The sequence below is a fragment of the Folsomia candida genome, unplaced genomic scaffold, assembly GCF_002217175.1.
Source record: "Folsomia candida strain VU population unplaced genomic scaffold, ASM221717v1 Fcan01_Sc004, whole genome shotgun sequence".
In the NCBI taxonomy this organism is placed as follows: Eukaryota; Metazoa; Arthropoda; class Collembola; order Entomobryomorpha; family Isotomidae; genus Folsomia; species Folsomia candida.
Genome location: NW_019091196.1, coordinates 82,594 through 101,872, shown reverse-complemented (window position 1 = coordinate 101,872; position 19,279 = coordinate 82,594). Strand labels below are relative to the sequence as shown.

General features: G+C 32.3%; 3 protein-coding genes across 3 annotated transcripts; 2 read left to right on the top strand and 1 right to left on the bottom strand.

The window, feature by feature from the left end:
- Positions 1 to 525: 525 nt before the first annotated feature.
- LOC110849323 lies at positions 526 to 3,307 on the top strand. Its single transcript, XM_022096728.2, has 4 exons — positions 526 to 650; positions 1,057 to 1,137; positions 2,075 to 2,303; positions 2,776 to 3,307. The coding sequence occupies exons 1-4, from the start codon at positions 600 to 602 to the stop codon at positions 3,090 to 3,092; spliced, it is 678 nt and encodes a 225-aa protein (XP_021952420.1). The 5' UTR covers positions 526 to 599; the 3' UTR covers positions 3,093 to 3,307.
- A 3,822-nt stretch (positions 3,308 to 7,129) lies between these two features.
- Positions 7,130 to 9,131, top strand: LOC110848924. Its single transcript, XM_022096287.2, has 2 exons — positions 7,130 to 7,254; positions 8,046 to 9,131. Exons 1-2 carry the CDS (start codon positions 7,210 to 7,212, stop codon positions 8,598 to 8,600), a joined length of 600 nt encoding a protein of 199 aa, XP_021951979.1. The 5' UTR covers positions 7,130 to 7,209; the 3' UTR covers positions 8,601 to 9,131.
- A 665-nt stretch (positions 9,132 to 9,796) lies between these two features.
- Positions 9,797 to 11,868, bottom strand: LOC118435350. Its single transcript, XM_035851326.1, has 5 exons — positions 11,699 to 11,868; positions 11,029 to 11,460; positions 10,528 to 10,665; positions 10,353 to 10,425; positions 9,797 to 10,272 (listed from the first exon to the last, which is right to left on the bottom strand). Exons 1-5 carry the CDS (start codon positions 11,760 to 11,762, stop codon positions 10,164 to 10,166), a joined length of 816 nt encoding a protein of 271 aa, XP_035707219.1. The 5' UTR covers positions 11,763 to 11,868; the 3' UTR covers positions 9,797 to 10,163.
- Positions 11,869 to 19,279: the final 7,411 nt, after the last annotated feature.

Below are 19,279 nucleotides of genomic sequence, written 5' to 3'. Positions count from 1 at the left end.
AAGAGGAAAAACATCGGATTTGTAAGATGATAACGACGATTAAATTATTTAGGGACATGCAATTTTAGAAACTCATTTGACAGATGTTGGATTAGATATTCGGCTGAACAAGTTGACTATTTCAAAGTTGAATTTGAGGGAAGTTTCAAAATTTTGTTTCAAAATTTTTGTGTTTTGTTTTGTTTTTGTTGCAAACCATCAAAAACCATCGAAAAACAATCAAACCGGTTGTTTTTTGAATGGTTTGTTTTGTTTTGTTTATTCAGAATAAACAAACTTGTATTTTTTCATAAGATGCAAAAATGCAGTCCATCCATCCATGCAAATATAAGCAATATATTTGTATCCGAACCGTCCCAGAATAACGGGCAGGATTTTCTGGTCCATTCATCTCATCATTGTTTAACTCCATCCTAATTAGATAACTAATTAACTAATTAATTAGTCGATATGCTAGTCCACCGTTGGATTAATTACAATTTGTACCATATTTCCTGATTTAATTAACCACAATCATTCTGAGTTCTTTTATCAATTGATACGAATCTGTCCACACCGTTCATTCAGATCTCTTGCAAATAATACACGAAATAAAATCCATGAAAATGACGAGAATCCATATTTCTATCCTGATCTTGGTCATAATTCAGGTTTGATTAAATTATAAAATCAGATTTTAAAAAAATAATCAGTTAGGAACATACCTGTTCAAAAAAACTTTTTTCATTTAAAATTCAGTCATCCCGATTTCTGATGGAAGATTTTCATTCACGTTCAGTCATTGTTTTTCAAACTCATTTCATTTCACTTCATCTGACTTCATTTCTTACTTCGCCACATGTATTAAGCATAGGGTGAAAAATGAAAAGAGTGAGAAATCCTTTCATTCACAGTCATTCATCTGAAATGACTGAATCTTTCACTCATTTTCATTCAAGTCACGGGAAATTCATTTTCATTCACTGTTATTCTCTATCATGATCCGTCACATGAATGAAAGTGAACAGGTATGGTTAGGAATATGAAATTACTTATCTGATAAATTTCTATGAGCAGATTTCCCTCGGAAATTGTTCCCCTCCAGAAGATAAAAATAACTACTACGTGGAAGCATATCGACAAGAAGGTGATTCCGAAGTAAGTTTATATTTCGGTAATTTTCACACGTGGGTAAAATAGCGTGCACTTTTTGTAAATCACTCAATAAACAAAAATATTTAAATTCCATACGAGATCATAAGGCAAGTTGAGTTCTTTTCTTATACGTTTTTTACCCATTTTTGAACCTTTTTTGAAAATGACGATAATATTTTACAATAAATTACATAATTCATAATACATAATTCATTAAATACCTCTTTAATTTCGTATTCTTGGAATAATATTGACTAATCAGTTAATTTTTACGTGATAACAAAAATTTGGCGATTTCATCGCCGTTTCGGATTTTGCCGTAAATTTAGAATACTTCACAGTAATAAATAGATAGATCGGATGCATGACCGTGTTAATGATATTTCTAAACCAATTCTGGATGTCTATCCCAGTTGGTTATAGGATGATCTCAAAATTTTATTAAAAACAAATGAAAATTTTTAATGAAAATTTTGGTCAAAAAATTTGAGCTCCGTTCTTCCCAGGGTTTGGATTTCCGGGGGTGTTACACCCACAAAAAGACGAAAATCCACGTGGAGAAGGCAAAAATCGTACGAAAATGCAGGTTTTGTTAAGAAATTAACTTTTTATCTGTTAAAATACAATGTTTTCACGATTTTTTAAAAATATTTTCACACCGATAAAAAGTTAATTTCTCAATAAAACCTATATTTTCGTATGAATATTGCCTTGTCCCCGTAGATTTTCGTCTTTTTGTGGGTGTAACACCCCCAGAAATCCGAACCCTGGGAAGGACCTAGCTCAAAACACTGCATTTTCAAGCATTTTACCCATCTCTGAACAAAAATTAATACATTTTTTCATAATTTTTTGAAATTCCATCCAACCCTTGTAAATTAACATAAATTCGTATTTCAGTACAAATTTTTTCACAATTTTCTGATTTTTATTCTGACAGACTCTCATCTTAAAAATAAAACCCGTGGAAAACGATCTGAACCAAGTTTCACCCCCGTTCGAAATTTTGACCAGGAAAAGTAACCCAGAACCAAAATGGCAAGGTCGGCAGGAGGAAGATGAAGATGACGACGGCCCCAGCACGACGCCATACATTCCTATGATCATTCCCGGATTGACCAAAATTTTTAATGGGATCGTTACCGGAAATTTGAATGAGATTTTTCACGGTAAAATTAAAAAAAAAACATAATTTTTCAAGAAATTTTAACCAAATTTTTCACAGTACATAAATGCCAAAACATACATAATTTTTGAAAAAAGAACCAGATTTTTAAAAATAAATATCAAAAACATTGTTTTTTAGATATTTAAGCCAACTTTTTTATACCATAAATAGTTTTTGTAAGAAATTTTACCCAAATTTTTGAAGGTTTATTCCAAAATTATGGATTTTCAAACAATGTGAACCAGATTTTTCACATTAAATCCTGAAAACATAGTTTTTCAAGAAATTTAAATCATATTGTTTACAGTACAATTTTTAAAAACATCATTTTAAAAAAATTTGTAGCACTTTTTCACCGTAAATATTTTTTTAAAACATACTTTTTCGATAAATTTGAACCAGATTTCTTTACAGTAAGTCTTAGATAACAGAATTTAAGAAATTTATTCCACTTTTTATTTACTTTTCTCCAGGATCGACCAGTTTCGCCCCGAAAAACGTAAGTTACGCGATTGACTCGGTTTACAATCAAGTCGTGGGAATCCCCCCGCCCAAAACGACCGTTCTTACCGTTCCGACTACCACGACCGTTAAACCCGTCGTCGTTTTGGCGGGAAACGGTACAGCGTCACAAGCCACACAAGCAGCAGTCGTGGTGACCACAGCGGGAAGCGTGGACGAGGACGAAGACGGTACCGACACCGAGTCAGAGTCTGAAACGGACACGGCGCGAAGAGAAGTTCCCGCCGTGGTCAGGTCGGGACGAAGAATGGGGCGACGATTCTTCTAATGAAAAGAAATTTTCATACAAATTTTGAAAACTCTAATTTAATTAATTTATGAAATTTTGACCAATAAAATTATGACAATGTTAACATTTTTAATTTATTCTGTTATATTAATTTAAGCATAATTGACATTTCTTCAAAAGTAAAAGTATAATGAGAATTCGTTTTAAATTAGATAATTTTGGAATTGTGACCAATAAAACTTTTTGATTCTGAGGATTTCAGAATTTTAATTTATTCGTCATCTCGCATTGTTAAAAATTTTGGTTTTTTACACGTGAACAAATTGACACCATTTTTAAGTAAAATTATGAAGACAATTAAATGAAAACTTGTACGGAAATTTGTTAAAATTATGTAACTTACTCGTCATTTTGCATTTTGTTAAAAATCTAGCATTATTACGAAATTAAAAAGGTGTAAAATGTACTTACATAGTTTACATAGTTTTTCTAATAAGATAAAATGAAAATGGTACACATAAATCGATTAATTTATGAAATTTTGGCTAATAAATTTTGCCATGATTATAATTTAATATTTGTTTAATTTAATCGCCATTTTACAACTTGTTGTATATCTAGTCATGTAAAATCAAAATAGGTCTTCCTCTTGGTATACGCAATTACATATTTTGATTAAATTTCTCATGAAGATATACAGATATATACGCAAATATTTTTTAAAGTTAGTATATATTAAATTAATTAATGAAATTTTAATCAATAAATTTTGACACGATTATAAATAATCCCCATTTTGCAATTTGCAGTGCATTTAACCGATAAATAGTATTGGAAAAGGTCTTCAATACGGTCGGGGCATTTGTTAAATAAGTTAAAATTTCTCATAAAGAGATTTAAAAATATTTTCTAAATTAAATTTTCTAATTTACGATTGAAACAGGTCTTGAATTTGGTTGTGGTAATCAGTAAGATAAAATTTTGTTATAAATAGACTAGATTTCAGTATTTTTTGAAATTAGTTTATGAAATTTTTACTACTCAATATTGACACGATTGTAATGTTTTCAATTTGTGTAAATCTAGCTGCCTCATTTACATAATTATCACAGGTGTTTTTCTTTATTCCTTGTTGATAAAATTTCTCATGAAGAGATTTAAATACATGTTTTATAAAGTTCGTTTTGAATTAATTTATGCAATTTTGCCCCATAAATTTTGGAACGATTCTTTTTATTTGTCCGATTAAATCACATAATTGGAAGAAAAAAATCGAAATTCTAACCTCCGAATTTTGCAAACCCGAAAATTATCGATTTTTAGATGCAATAAAATCTTCATTTTAAAAAACCAACGGATGACGGAGATAAACAGCTTTCAAAATCTAATATAAATTCTAATTCTAATCTAAATCTAATCTTTCAAAATCAGCTATCAAAATTTATGAAATTTTGACAAATAAATTTTGACATAATTAGATATTCCTAAATTTGCGCGATTTAATCGTCATTTTGAAATTTATAGTGCATATAGCTGAATCTTGTTATTAAAACAGGTCGTCAACTCCGTCGGGTCAATTATTAAGTCAAAATTTCTCACCAAGAGGTTTAAAAATTATTTCATAAAATTAGCATTAAACTTAATTTATGCGATTTGCCAAATAAATTTTAACCTTGTCATATTTTTTTCAAATTTGTGCGATTTAATCGTAATTTTTAATTTTTTTTGTATTAAATGCTTCTACAATCTCCGCGTGGTTGTCAAATTATTAAGGTAAAATTATTCATAGAGAAGTTTGTCAACATTTTTAAACTAGGCATTACATTAATTTATGAAAAATAATTTGTCAAATAAATAATTTTGACATGATTAAATTTTTTTAATGTGTACGACTACATCGCCATTATGCAATTTGTTATAAAACTAGCTGATTATATATTTGAAATAGATATGTGATTGGGAAGGATTTCTAGTCTGAAGCTGAAACTGACCTGACACGGCCATACCTGTTCACTTTCATTCATGCGACTGATTATGATGGTGAATGAAAATTAATTTCCTGTGATCTGAATGAAAATGAGTGAAGGATTCAGTCACTTCAGATGAATGACTGTGAATGAAAGGATATTTCACTCTATTCATTGTTCTCCCTATGCTGAATACATGGGGCGAAGTAAGAACTGAAGTCAGATGAAGTAAAATGAAATGAATTTGAAAGAAAATGTCTGAATGTGAATGAAAATCTTCAGGCAGAAATCGGGATGATTGACTTTTGAATAAAAACTAAATTTTTGAACAGGTATGGACACGGCACGAAGAGAAGTTCCCGCCGTGGTCAGGTCGGGAGGACGATACTTCGAGTGAAAATAAAATTTACTAAAAATTTTGCAAATTTTAATTTAATTAATTTATGGAATTTTAACCAATAAAATTGCATAAGTACGAAGATTTAAAAATTTTAATTTATTCTCGAATTGTGTCACAAATAATTTTTTTAGAAATAAACATATGGACACAGTTTTCAAGTAAAGAAAATTACGAAAATATTTTTTTAAATTGAATAATATTGGATTTATGGAGTTTTGGTTAATAAATTTTGACATGATTTTTTAATTTGTCCGATTTAATCGCCTTTTTCCAATTTATTGAAATCAGCAGCATTAAACAATTAAAATAGGTTTGAATTCTGGTTGATTGAATTATTATAATAAAATCTCTCGTAATGAGATTTAAATATTTTTTTTACATATTAGTAATTAGATTTATTTATGAAATTTTCCCAAATAAATTTTTACATGATTATAATTCGTTCAATTTAATCGCCACTTTATAATTTGTTGAAAATCTATCTTCCGTATATAATTAAGATGAAATCGTTAAGCCAAAATGTCTCATAAAGAGATTTAAATATTAAAAAAAATAGTATTTAATTAATTTATGAAATTTTACCCAGTAAATTTTTACCAAGTTATATCTTTTTTTTAATTTGAGCGATTTAATCTCCATTTTCCAGTTAATTGGAAATCAGCAGGATTAAACAATTAAAATAGGTTTTACTGCAGCTTATGTATTCCAATTATTATGGTTAAATTTCTCATAAATATATTTTAATAAATTAGTATTAAAGTGATTTATAAAATTTTCCCAAATAAATTTTGACAAGATTATAAATACATAACTTTTAAAATTTATGCAATTTAATTACCATTTTATAATTTAATTTGGTATAAAAGTAAAATAGGTATTCTTCCCAGCAGAAATAATTGTCGAGACCAAATTTTTCATGAGAAGGTTTTAATATATTTTTGGTAAGTTAAATTAATATTTAAATTAAATTTATGAACTTTTCTCCAATAAATTTTGACATGATTATAACTTTTTTAATTTGTTCGATTTCGTAGTCATTTTGCAATTATGTGTGTATCTAGCTGTTTTAAGCATCAAAATTGGTCGTCGTCCAATTTCTGGTCATTCGTGTAGTCTTTTGGTTAACGTAACATTTAGCATGAAAGTACATACTTATTCCAAAATTAGTATGAAATTAATTCATGAAATTTTGACCAGTAAATTTTGACTTACGAAAAAAATACATTTATTACCCTTTTACCATAATTTACTTACTGTTTCGAATATTTGTGTGCAACCATAACTACTGTTCAGCCGATATTAATAGTCTGAAAAAAATCTGAGAGGTTTCCTGGCAGATAATTGATATTATTTTTAAAAAGCCAAATAACCTCTCAGAATAATTTCACAGGAATTGAGACTATTAATATCGGCTGAAGAGTAGATTATACAGTAGATAAACCAGTCATAGCGAATAATACATAAAACGGAACAATTAATTAGAAATTAATTAATCTAAATTCCTGTTAACTCGTCTCGGCTAAATAATTGACCTCATTAGTTAACCTCAACAAGTCGGAATCTGCTGGACATCATTCATGAATAATTCAAGCAAAATCTGCACCGAATCCAATCCAGGTCACGTTATACATACGAATTTTTGCCGTTTTGTCATGAATAAATCAATCCATGAAAGTGGGACACGCCTAAATTACGATCCAATACGGTCCAATAATTCGTGACCAGTGAATCAGTCGCTCATTTATTTGAGGGCAATTAACACTGAAAAATATATTTGACCAGTTTAATTATGCGTCCCTTTGTCCCCTTATTTTTCATCCTGGTGGTCGCACAGGTAGATAACTGAATTAAATAGATAACCCTGCTTATCTTAACGCATGACTCGATAATTTATCACCACTGAAGTCAAAACCAACACATTTTTATTTATTTATTTCATTTCCCCCCTCTGGGAATTTATTTTAAAATTGTGGAAGAGAAATTTATAGTCGGAGAGTTGATTAATGGAATGGCGATAAGGTTTTTCAGCCAATTTTGGTGAGTTCTAATTTTTCTGAAGGTTTCTTAAACTTGATATCTCCTCATTCATAAAGTGCCAAAATCTGGAGTGTAAATTTTAAAATCGACCTGCTCAACAATTTGTCGTCCGGAATTTTAAAATAAATTCCCAGAAGTGAGAAATGATTAAATGTGTGAATGCATTTCTAACCTTATCGTTTCTCAGCACATTTTTAATCATTTCTCCGCTCTGGGAACTTATTTTAAGATTCTGGACGACAAATTTGTAGAGCAGGGAGTTCCCAATTAAAAAAAAAATGTACTCAAATTTTGACACTTTTTGGCGGAGGAGATCTCAAGTTTAGGAAGCCTTCAGAAAAATTAGAACTCATCGAAACTGGCTCAAAAAACTCGGCGTCATTCCATTAATCAACTCACTGACCACAAATTTGTCGTCCAGAATTTTAAAATATGTTCCCAGAGCCGAGAAATGATCAAAATGTGCTGGTTTTGACACTTTTGGTGATGAGTAATCCAGTCCTTCGTTGAAAAGATAATTCAGCTTATCTTAATCTTTATGCACATTTTTATTTTTTATGCAAATTTTTTCATGCATTATTTCCTTAGACCACCTTCTCCCTCACCCACGCCGCCAACATTCCTCCCCCCGAAGGGGGTCAAAACCCCCCCAAACCGAATCCCGCCCCCCGCCAAATCGCCGATGAAGACGACATCGACACGGACGGGCCGTACGGCTACATTCCTCGCGTTGTTCACGGCGTCAACAAAATTGTCAAAGGGGTTTTAACCGGAAGTCCGCATTCCGTCTTTCACGGCGCCTTCGGCATCGCGCCGGACGACGTGGCGGAAGACCTGATCGGAACTTACAACCAAATTATGGGAATTCCTGACACGGAAGATCTCGATTTGGACGAGACGACCGAAAAAAAGTCGGGTGGGGGTAAGAAACCCTTGAAAAAACCGGGAGCGGCAGGATTAACGGGTTTAATCAAGGGCGGGGCAGGAACAAATGGTGCAGCGACAAAGACAAAACCTGCAGGCGCCGTGGCGTCATCGGTGTCAGCGACAAAACCAAAAGTTAACAAAAAGAAGAAGCCGGTCTCGGAGAAAGGGGACAGCGCCGAGGACGAGGACGAGGAAGACGATGAAGATGACTTTTAATTAGCAAAAATTGCACAAAATTGCATAAAAATTGCACAAAATTGCAGAAAAATTGCAGAAAAATTGCAGAAAATTATACTTATTAATAACAATAATAAATTAATTCCTGAGGATTAAGCCGACTTTCAATAATGAATAAAAATATTTAATTAATTCTTGATCGGAACTGAATTCCTGACCCGAAAGATCTCGATTTGGACGAGACTACAGAAAAAAAGTCGGATGGGGGTAAAAACCCGGTAAAAAAACGGGAATTAAATTGGTAATATTCATCTATTTTGGGGAAAGTGTAATAGTGCAAATGCAGTCGAATTGTGTAAATGATTCAATTTCTGAGAAGTGGTCAGTTTGGTCACTAATTTGCAGTATGAAGGACGATTAAACGGAAATAGCCACGTGAAAAATTGCTAATTAAGGAACAGATTCTCAGAAGATTAGATCACAATACATAAATTATGAATTATTTTTCTTCCAATTTTTTCACCCTTGCACAATTGTGGACAAGATTAATAAAAAATAGATATTGAAATGTAGTAATTGCATCCTAATTATGTGACCATCATATTCACGTGGCGTTGTCTGCTTCTTATGTATAATACCAGTTTGGTTTGAGGCCACGTGTAGAATTTGAATGACTTTTGATAAATTAGGGACTTTGGTAATGCAATGGAATGGATAATGGAAGAAGAAATGAGATGCAATGCAACTGAAAGATACATATTGTGCATGTGTAATTCTTGGAATTGCGTTTCAAGCACATTTATTTATTCCATGTAGATTAATCATTTTACAAATTGCATTAATATCTTGGACTGTGGAAAGATTTGCAAAATAGGAGCAAAATAAAATCAGAAAATACGCAAAAGTATAGTTAAAAGTTGGAGTTATTTGCTGAAAATAAGGAACTGTACATTAAGATTTACCAATTAATGCAAAATATTAACATATTCCATTGTTTCAGATGAATCACTATTTAGGAAATGATTTCTCACTCTTTTCATCTTTCACCCTATGCTTAATACATGGGACGAAGTAAGAAATGAAGTTAGATGAAAGTGAAATGAAATTAATTTGGAAAAAATTACTGACAATGGAGGTCTCCCAACGTATGCTCACAGATTCGGACCAAACTAGTGTCAATCGATCACGAATATAATTAGTATGAAATTTGCAAATGGAACTATCTGCCAATGCACAGGTTTAGCGGAGATATTTGCATAAAAAGTGGGAAAATGTAAAAAGAAATAGAAAAAGTGGCAAATTTGGAAAATGAAGAATTTTCCAGCCTTGGGAGTGCATTTTCTCTTCTTTTGATGCAAATATCTCCGCTAAACATGAATATTGGCAGATAGTGCCATTTGCAAAATTTCATACTAATTTTATTTGTGATCGATTGACGCTACTTTGGTCCAAATCTGTGAGCATACGTTGGGAGACCTCCATTGTGAGTTCAGTTAGAAATCGGGATGACTCAACTTTGAATAAAAAAGTCTTTTTGAGCAGGAATGAGTGAATGCGTGTCCCCACAATCGATTGGACCGATAAACATTCCAGTTGTGAATGTTATGCGTTGTCGTTATCTCTCTTAATGTCTGGTAGAATGGGGGAGTAAGGTGGTGGTAGGGTAACGTCATCAGTATCTCGAAGTTGCGGTGTCACCAAGCTTGGAGGACTTGCGATAAAAAAAGCAGTAAAAGCAGGTAAAGAAAGGAACATGAGACGACTTAAGTAATAAATTAAATTAATTATAACCTGATGAAGATTGTAGTAGATCGGTTATCATTCTGACTTCCTGTGTTTTTTATCTCTGGAGAGTTGAGCCACGCTGTAGACAAAAATAACATTCAAATTCACCGTCAACGCAAAACTAATTGTAAATGCGGCTAATTATTAATTTAAATTGGTAGCCTTAGACAAGCTTTCTTACGCAAATTATTGTACAAGTCAGATGGACCCCGGTTCGGTTGTGCCCCCTGCAATCCCTGTCCAGGAGTGTAAACTGGAGCATTGCCCCCAAGAAAACCGTACCCACCAACGCTAGGGATCTGTCCATTGGATTCTGCACCTGTACATTATTAAGTCGGGTTCTTATCTCATCAAATTAAGGGAATTCTTGACCCAGAATATCTCGATTTGGACGAGACAGCAGACAAAAAGTCTGGTGGAGGTAAAAAAACGTAAAAAGCGGCCGGATTTAAGGGAGGAGGTGTTGGGGACCAGCGACAAATAAAAAACCTGCAGGTAACGTGGCATCGGCGTCTTTGGCGTCAGTGAGAAAGTCAAAAGAAGAATGCCGATCTAGGAGAAGGGGAACAGTGCCGAGGATAAGGACGAGGAGGAGGATGATGACTTTTAATTGGCAAAATTGCACAAAATTGCACAAATTTGAATAAAATTGCATTTTACAAGCTTCATTTTGACAACTTACCAAAATGTCCTCCTCCAATCCGTCCCGAGCTGGACGTTGGATGATAGGACGCGTGGCTGGGTCCTCCAGCATACATAACGCCCCCATGAAACGGAGGAGGAGGTGGCCTGGAACCATCACTCGCCGAGGAACCCATGAGGGGACTGAGGACATCAAATTCCTGTCGAGATAAGGATCCTCTCCCGCTCTTTGAGGGACCAGAGCAACTTCTGAATTTACCACCTTTCCCAACTGAAAATGAAGCCTGGGAAGGTGCAGGATTATGTGCGGCGACACCATAATTTCGAACGTTCTTGAGTCCATCCTCCACCATGCTTCTCTTCTCCGAGATCCTTAAATTTTCCGTGTCCTTCCATTTTCTACACTCTTCAAACCAACCATAGACACTACTTTCTTCTTGTATAAGGGTCCTTTGTTCGTTCAATAATTGAGCTGAAAGGAACACACATAAAGCCACAAATTTTAAGCAGTTGGACCGATGTCGGATAAATTCGTGTATCAATTTCTAAAAAATAATTACAAATTGGATAATTTGAAATCCAACAAAAAACCCGTCGTTGTGACGGTCAACTTTGAAAATTTGTTAAATAGAAAACGAATTATTGGTATAAATTTCTTTTAAAAAAAACTTGACTCCGAATTGAGGAAAATAATGAGTTTGTAAGTTTACCTTCTGTCATGGTACGCAAGCTTTCTTGGTAAAAGCGTAAAAGCTTTCGGCCGTCAGCGTCCATTGTTTTAGAATTTTATACACTCCAAAAAACTATCGAGGCAATGAATTTTAATGCGAGTTTCGATGGATTTTAAAGAGTTTCAAGGCAAGATCAGTTGCGTCCGATGCTCGGTTGACGACTGGCGATCCAAAGTTTTGGACATGAACCTTTATCGAATTATATTTATCTATAAGGCCCTACCTTTTTTAAGCAATGAACCTTTTTTGTCACATGTACCCATGAAAACTAATTACTTTCTTACATGTAAATTGTATTGCATTCCTGAACAGGCCAGACTTTGAGTAACCTTAAAATCTTTATCTTAATGGATCTCTTAGAAAGGTAGTCATGTTTATAACTTAGGATTATTTAAAAATTAATCCTGGAAAATTGTCCCTTAAATGTGAAACAATTTCGTAGGCCACAATACCTTTCAATATATTATACACATATGTATGCACATATTTATTGGACCCACAATTTTAGTGTAAGGATTTTTGAACACAGTTTCCAAAAATACAACTAAATACAACTAAAAACAATGCTCATTGTGTGAAAATCTTCATTGTATTTTTGGTCCAGGAAAGGAAACCTACAACGGGGAGAAAGTGGTTTCTTGCATTTTGACCTGCAAGAAATACACGATGACAAATCACTAAAATCGTGTCAAAATCATCACATTTTTGACCATTTCGTCCCGACTGGGAGAATTTATTTTTAAATTCTGAACCACAAATTTCTTGAGCAGGTCGTTGCTATTAAAAAAAATATACATTTCAGATTTTGACCCTTTTCAGCGGAGGTGAACTGAAGTTTAAGAAGCCTTCAGAAGTATTGGAACACTGGCTCAATAAAACTCAGCGCCATCCATCCATCAACCCACTGACGGCAAATTTGTTGCCCAGAATTTTAAAATATATTCCAAGAGAGGAGAAAGAAAAGATTAAAAATGTGCTAATTTTGGCGATGAGTCAAAGTAAAAGATAATCCAACTTACAATGCGATCGTGTGAAATGTAACCCTCCGATTTAGATGAAATTTCGAAATTATGTGGTCCATGTCAATACAACCAGCGTTTCTTCAGGCAGTTTGTGCGATGGTCAGAATTTGCCAAAATATTTGAGGTTAAAGTAGAAAAACGGGCGATTTTTACCAGGTGGAGGAAGCAAACTCAACTTCTATTCTCTTCCCGTGCTAAAAATTGCACATTTTTCAACTTTAACCTCAAATATATTGCCAAATTCTGACCATCGCACAAACTGCCTGAGGAAACGTTGGTTGTATTGACATGGACCACATAATTTCGAAATTTCATCCAAATCGGAGGGTCACACTTCACACCATCGCATCGTTAGCTTAATTTGTATGCATGCATGTTCTAATTTTCCTTAGGCGACCTTCTTCAGGCCCCCAAAATTTCTCCCGCCGAGGGAGGGGTATAACCTCCCCAACCGAATCACTCCCCCTGCCAAAGCCGGATTGGCGGGCTTAATCAAGGGAGGAGGAGAAGGAGCGAAAACAAAAATTGCGGGCGCCATGGCGTCGGCGACAAAGCCAAAAGCTAACAAGTAGAAAAAGCCGGTTTCGGAGAAAGGGGACGGCGCTGAAGATGAAAGGAGAAGAGAAGGACGATGAAGATGAGTTTTAATTAACAAAATTGCAAAAAATTTTGTAAAATCGCACAAATTTGCATAAATTTGAATTCATTAAATTAATTCTTGACGATGAAGATGACTTTTAATTTGAAAAATTGTACAGAATTTTAAAAACGGCATAAAATTGCATATAAAAATGGTACATATAAAAACTGCATGAAATTGCATATATATAAAAACTGCATAAAATTGCATGCATTTAAAAACTGCATAAAATTGCATGCATTTAAAAACTGTATAAAATTGAATTTGACGTGATTACACTAATTCTTGACGATAAAGATGACTTTTAATTTAATGGTCAAAATTGCATAAAATCGCAAATTGAATTACTGATTGATTAATATTCATCAATTTTGTAAAGGATAAAACAATTAAAATATTTATTCAAAATGAATGAACGCTTGGGTACGTATTTTATTTTAACGTTGTATTTTTTCTGAATTTTCGTACATATTTTTAAAAAAAAAACCTTTCGTAGAGTCGACACCCAACTTTTTACGACTTATTTGCCCTGCATTTTTTCATTATCACGTTATTATTTAAATGAGGTCTACCTATTGTTTACTTGCTTTTCAAATGGTCATCTTGGTCAATAAGAATCCAAATGTTGTCGAATTGTGTATGTAAATGTTCCAATTTCTGAGAAGTGGTCAGCTCAGTGTACTTGCAGGACTATGCAAATAATGCAACGTGGAAAATGTGTGTTGCTAATTAAGGAACAAATTAATTCTCAGAAAATTAGATCACAATACATAAATTATGAAATATTGTTCTTCCATTTTTTTCCACCGTTCCAATTTTGGACCAGATCAATAAAAAATAGGTGTTCAAATATATCTAATAACCAGATACATCATAATTAAATTAGGCGAACATCATATTTGTATCATATTTGCATCATATTTCTACTTCTTACTTATAATACCAGTTTGGTTGGATTAACACTCACGGCACGTGTGGAATTTAAATAGCGATGAATAAAAATTAGGGACTTTGATAATGCAATTTAATGCATAATACGTAATTACCTTTAGGAAGAAGAAATGAGATGCAACTGCTGAAAGATAAGCATGCATGTGTAATTCGTTGAAATTCTTAGAATTGCAGTTCAAGCACGTTTTTTTATTCTATTTAAATTCATCATGTTACAAATTGCACACTCAAAATAAGGTAGTAATGAATGATTACCATGCGGAATCACTATGTGTCTCTACCACGTCGGTTACGATTTGTCGTAGAAATGGTAATAATAACTTCAGGGAAATTCAAATTTATTACCAAATATTAAGGAAGTGAATACCATTATGTATTAAATTTGAATTTCCCTGAACTTATTATTACCATCTCTACGACAAATCGTAACCGACGTGGTAGAGACACATAGTGATTCTGCATGGTAATGATTCATTACTACCTTATTTTGAGTGCATTGAAATCTTGGTCTGTTGAAAGATCTGGGAAATATTTGCTAAATGAGAGCAAAAAATCAGAAAATATGCAAGTGCATAGAGTTGATTTTTAAGGATTAATACATGCATTAACTAACTCATTAATTTATAATTTGCCAATTAATTGAAGATCCTTCTTTTCTTTTGTAAGTTATGATTTTAAGTATACTTGCTGATTTATTAATTAATCAGTAGATCTTAACTATCGAATGATATCCAACTTCACCAGAATATGTAGAAATATGTAAATGAAGTGATTCTTCATGTCAATAAGATTCCGTAATTCGAAATTAATGAAAATTTCGATGGAGATTTTATTGCCAAAATTTCCAGAAAACTACAGTTAAAATGTTGTCAAACACGAATTCATCGGTCCTTTTAGGTCGATTTGACGTAATAAAACGCATTTCATTGTCGATGATATGATCAAAACATGAAATAAATAAGTACTTAATGAAACGCCATATTTTGCAAATGCGTAAAAAGTACGTGGGCCAGAAGCGGATGCTGTGCGAAATTGAAAAATTGCGAAATATATACGCACCCTTAACTGTCGAACCCAAGTCTCATATTTGACAAGAAATATGTAAATTAATTAAGTGATTCCTCTAAATATGTCAACAAGAAAGTTTAAAGTGATTGAAATTTTGGAGTTTTTATTACCAAAGTTTCCAGACAATTACAGCTGTAATTTTGCCAAATTCTAAATCTATTACAAATTTATTCGCCCATTTAGGTCGAATTATTACGTCAATAAAACGCATTTCATTCATCCTTGATGATCTAATCAGAACATGTCCCATTACTAAATAAATAAATACTTAATGAAACGGCACCTTATTTTACAAATGCGTAAAAAGTACGTGGGCCAGAAGCGGATGCTGTGCGAAATTGAAAAATTGCGAAATATGTTTGCACATGTTACATAGTCATCATCACCTCTTAGACCCAATCACTAATGAGAAATGTTCCCCCACCCATTTACATGTCATTTTAGGTATTGTGGTGCGATGTGGTCATGATCAGAGGGTGGATATGTATTTATGAGAAATCCCTAAAATGTGTATTTTATATTTATGACAAAACGCCAAAATCTTTACGAACAACAAAATTTACAAATTCACGAAATATTAATTTTTGTTAAAAAAAACAGAAATAATAATTTTCACAAAATTGGCATTCTTGAAATTACTCGGGATTTCTGGATTGGCTCTGGATTTTTTGTAGTCCAATTTCTTGAGCAAAAATCGACTCGTACCCATGAAATATTTACAAAAATACGTATTTTTTTAATTATGTAAAGCATTTCAATATTTTTCGAATAATAACACAGATACTTATGTTTGATAACCTAGAAATATTTGAAATCCATACGAGTTAGGGAACAAACCGACAAAGTTTGACCCTCTGTCGTTATTAAATGAAAAACTTGAAAATAAATACATATCCCCCCTCTGGTCATTTTATTGTGATGCGGTGTAGTCACTTTGTGATGATGTACTTTGATGGCATCTTCTTCTTCCTTTGTGGTAATCACGTGCGGTTTGTGATAAGAATGAGACAGGTTATTCATTCGCTGCACATCATCTAATCTAATCATCCTCAAAAAAATTAAGAGTGATGGTCAAATTGCAATTTTAAAGTGCGTTGGGTGACCCAGTTTCATAATTAATTACAATTTAGATAAAAATTGCACTTGCACAAATAATTTGGGACATTTTTATAAAAATTGTTGGCCAATTGGTAGAAACATTGGGCATCTGGTACAAATTGTTGGGAATTTTAAAAAAATATTCGGGCATGTTATAAAAATTTTGGAACATTTTTATAAAAGTTTTTAGCATTTTTTTTATAAAACTTATTGAAATTTTGGAAAAAATATTGGGGCATTTTAAATTTGGTAGTGATGCATGCAAAAATTCTGTTATGTTAATTTCGCGATTTTACATATTTGTGAATTCTGTTTTTGCAAATAATTCGTGTATAACACATTATATTATGTGATCATCTCATCTGTTGTACCTTCTAAAAACATTATATCACACTAATTTCAATTTCGGAGTAAAATATGTGCAAAATTTTTGACATTGTAAAAAATTTGCATTTTTATAACAGTTTTGGACATTTTGTAAAAATTGTGGGGCATTTTTTTATTTTTGAGATTTTATAAAAAGTTTTGGACATTTTGTAAAAATTTTGATGCATGTTTTTCATATTTTTGACATTGTAAACAATTTTGCACATATTTTACATATTTTGCTAAATTTACACTCCAAAATTGAAAACAGTGCAATTTAAAGTTTCTATAATGTATAACAGATGAGATGATCACAGAGTTTAATGTGTGACATACGAATTACTTGCAAAAACAGAATTCGCAAGTATGAAAAATCGCGAAATTAACATAACAGAATTTTTGCATGCATTTGCATTACTACCAAATTAAAGGTTCATCATCACCTGACATATTTAATCATGACATTTAATTTTAATTTTTTTTTTCGTCATGTGTCAAGTCACGTACTTCCCATCTGTTTAAATATTAGTGTCTTTTTTTGCAGCCGTGTAACGAAGCCGGACTTTATTTGCAAGTCTAATTGCATATCAAATTAGCACGAATGATGTGTGTTTGGATCGTTTGTAATAGTTCAATGTGTTAATTTGGTCATGAATCTGTTGGGAGAAATCATTGCATGATGTGGGAATTTACGTTGAGGAAATGATGCATATAATTTAACGTTTGCAAATTTGGAAACTATAATTTTTGCAAATTTTAGATCTTATTTTAATGCTTGAAAAATTACGGAATTTTTTTCTCAAAATTTTATACCGCATCCAAAATTTTGAGCTGGCATAAATACGGAAATTGTATTACTTACACTGTAAAACTATTTTCTTTTTGCGAAGAAAATTAAACACTTAGAAACTTTAGGAATTTAAATATTGCAAATTTTAAATCTTACTTATTTGATCCTGGTAAAATTTAGGAGACTATTTTTTACAAAATTTAAAACAAAAACTACGAGATTTAAGCAATTTTGAAAGCTTAGCTGGCATTTTTATCCTCACGAAGGAAATTTCGAAACTTTTTGTAAAATTTTGAAAATTTGTAATCTTATTTTGATTCTAGAGGAGACGCAGAAGACGATTTTTTGTAGTTTCACACAAAAAATAACACAACACGTCTCATTTTGAACCCTGAACTGGCATAAATACGGAAATCGTTAATAATGAAATTGTTACCCCATCGGGGAAGAAAGATTTCAACTTTTTCTTCAGCAAAAGTGCTTCTGTTTAAAAAAACGAATCACGACAATTTTTTTTGAAGATCACGATTAACGATTTTCGCATCCTTTTTGTATTTCGAGGGTGATAATGCGAATTTAATTGAGTAATTGAACATCTACAAGTTTGGAATGTTAATGTGATGATACATAAATATTTGCGCATGGTTTTGCCATTTTTTCGCAAATTGGCCAAGATCTCGCACGGATTTTCAATAAATAGGTACGCACTTAAATGGAACATCCAGTTTTTTTAAATGGTATGGTGCATGTAATTGCATAGGTAATTATGATAAGTGATGTGTCACATGTGAAGACGCATCCAAATCGCTTAGACGTGAAAATTTTTACTAAATAATAAATGATCACAAACGCCAAGATGTCAATCATTAATTAATAGCAGGTCATCAGTTAATTAGGCATGCTGATTATAGAACGATTACGGCATCAACTTTGTAATTTTTGGGAGAAAAACTAGTCAAACAAAATTTCAAAATATCCCCCACAAATGCAAAATTCTCTTAAAATAACAATAATAAAGTAAAATTGAATATCTCCTACGAATTACTCATGCATTTTTATTACTGATTAAGGAACGATTATGATATAAAGCTTGTTATTTTAAGCACAAAAACTCGTCAAACAAAATTTCAAAATATCAAAAATATCAGCCACATCGACGAAATGTGCTTAAAACAGGAACAAAGGCAAATGTAATCCATCACATGTATGAATTACGCATGCATTTTACTATTCAAGGAATGATTACCATGTGCGTTTGAATGATGCATAAATAAAATCTCATCACAAATTTGGGTGCTATGAATAAAACGTAGTAAATGCTTTTACTTCACAAAATTCAAGTAAAAGGTCACCTTGGTATGAATAAAAATTTAGTAAATACTTTTACTTTTTAGCAAAAGTACTTACTTAAATCTCCATGACTTTTACTTAGCAAAAAGTAAATGCTCAGGCTTCGTATGAATAAACATAAGTAAAAGCTTCGAAAACGAAGTAAACTGTGAAGTTGCTATACCCCGAGCTTTAAGGTTTACTTTTTTTTAATTCTAAGTCATTTCATTAAATTTTTGGATTGTTTTTTGACAATTCTATACCGTAATTGATTTTTCGAAAATATTATGACCGTT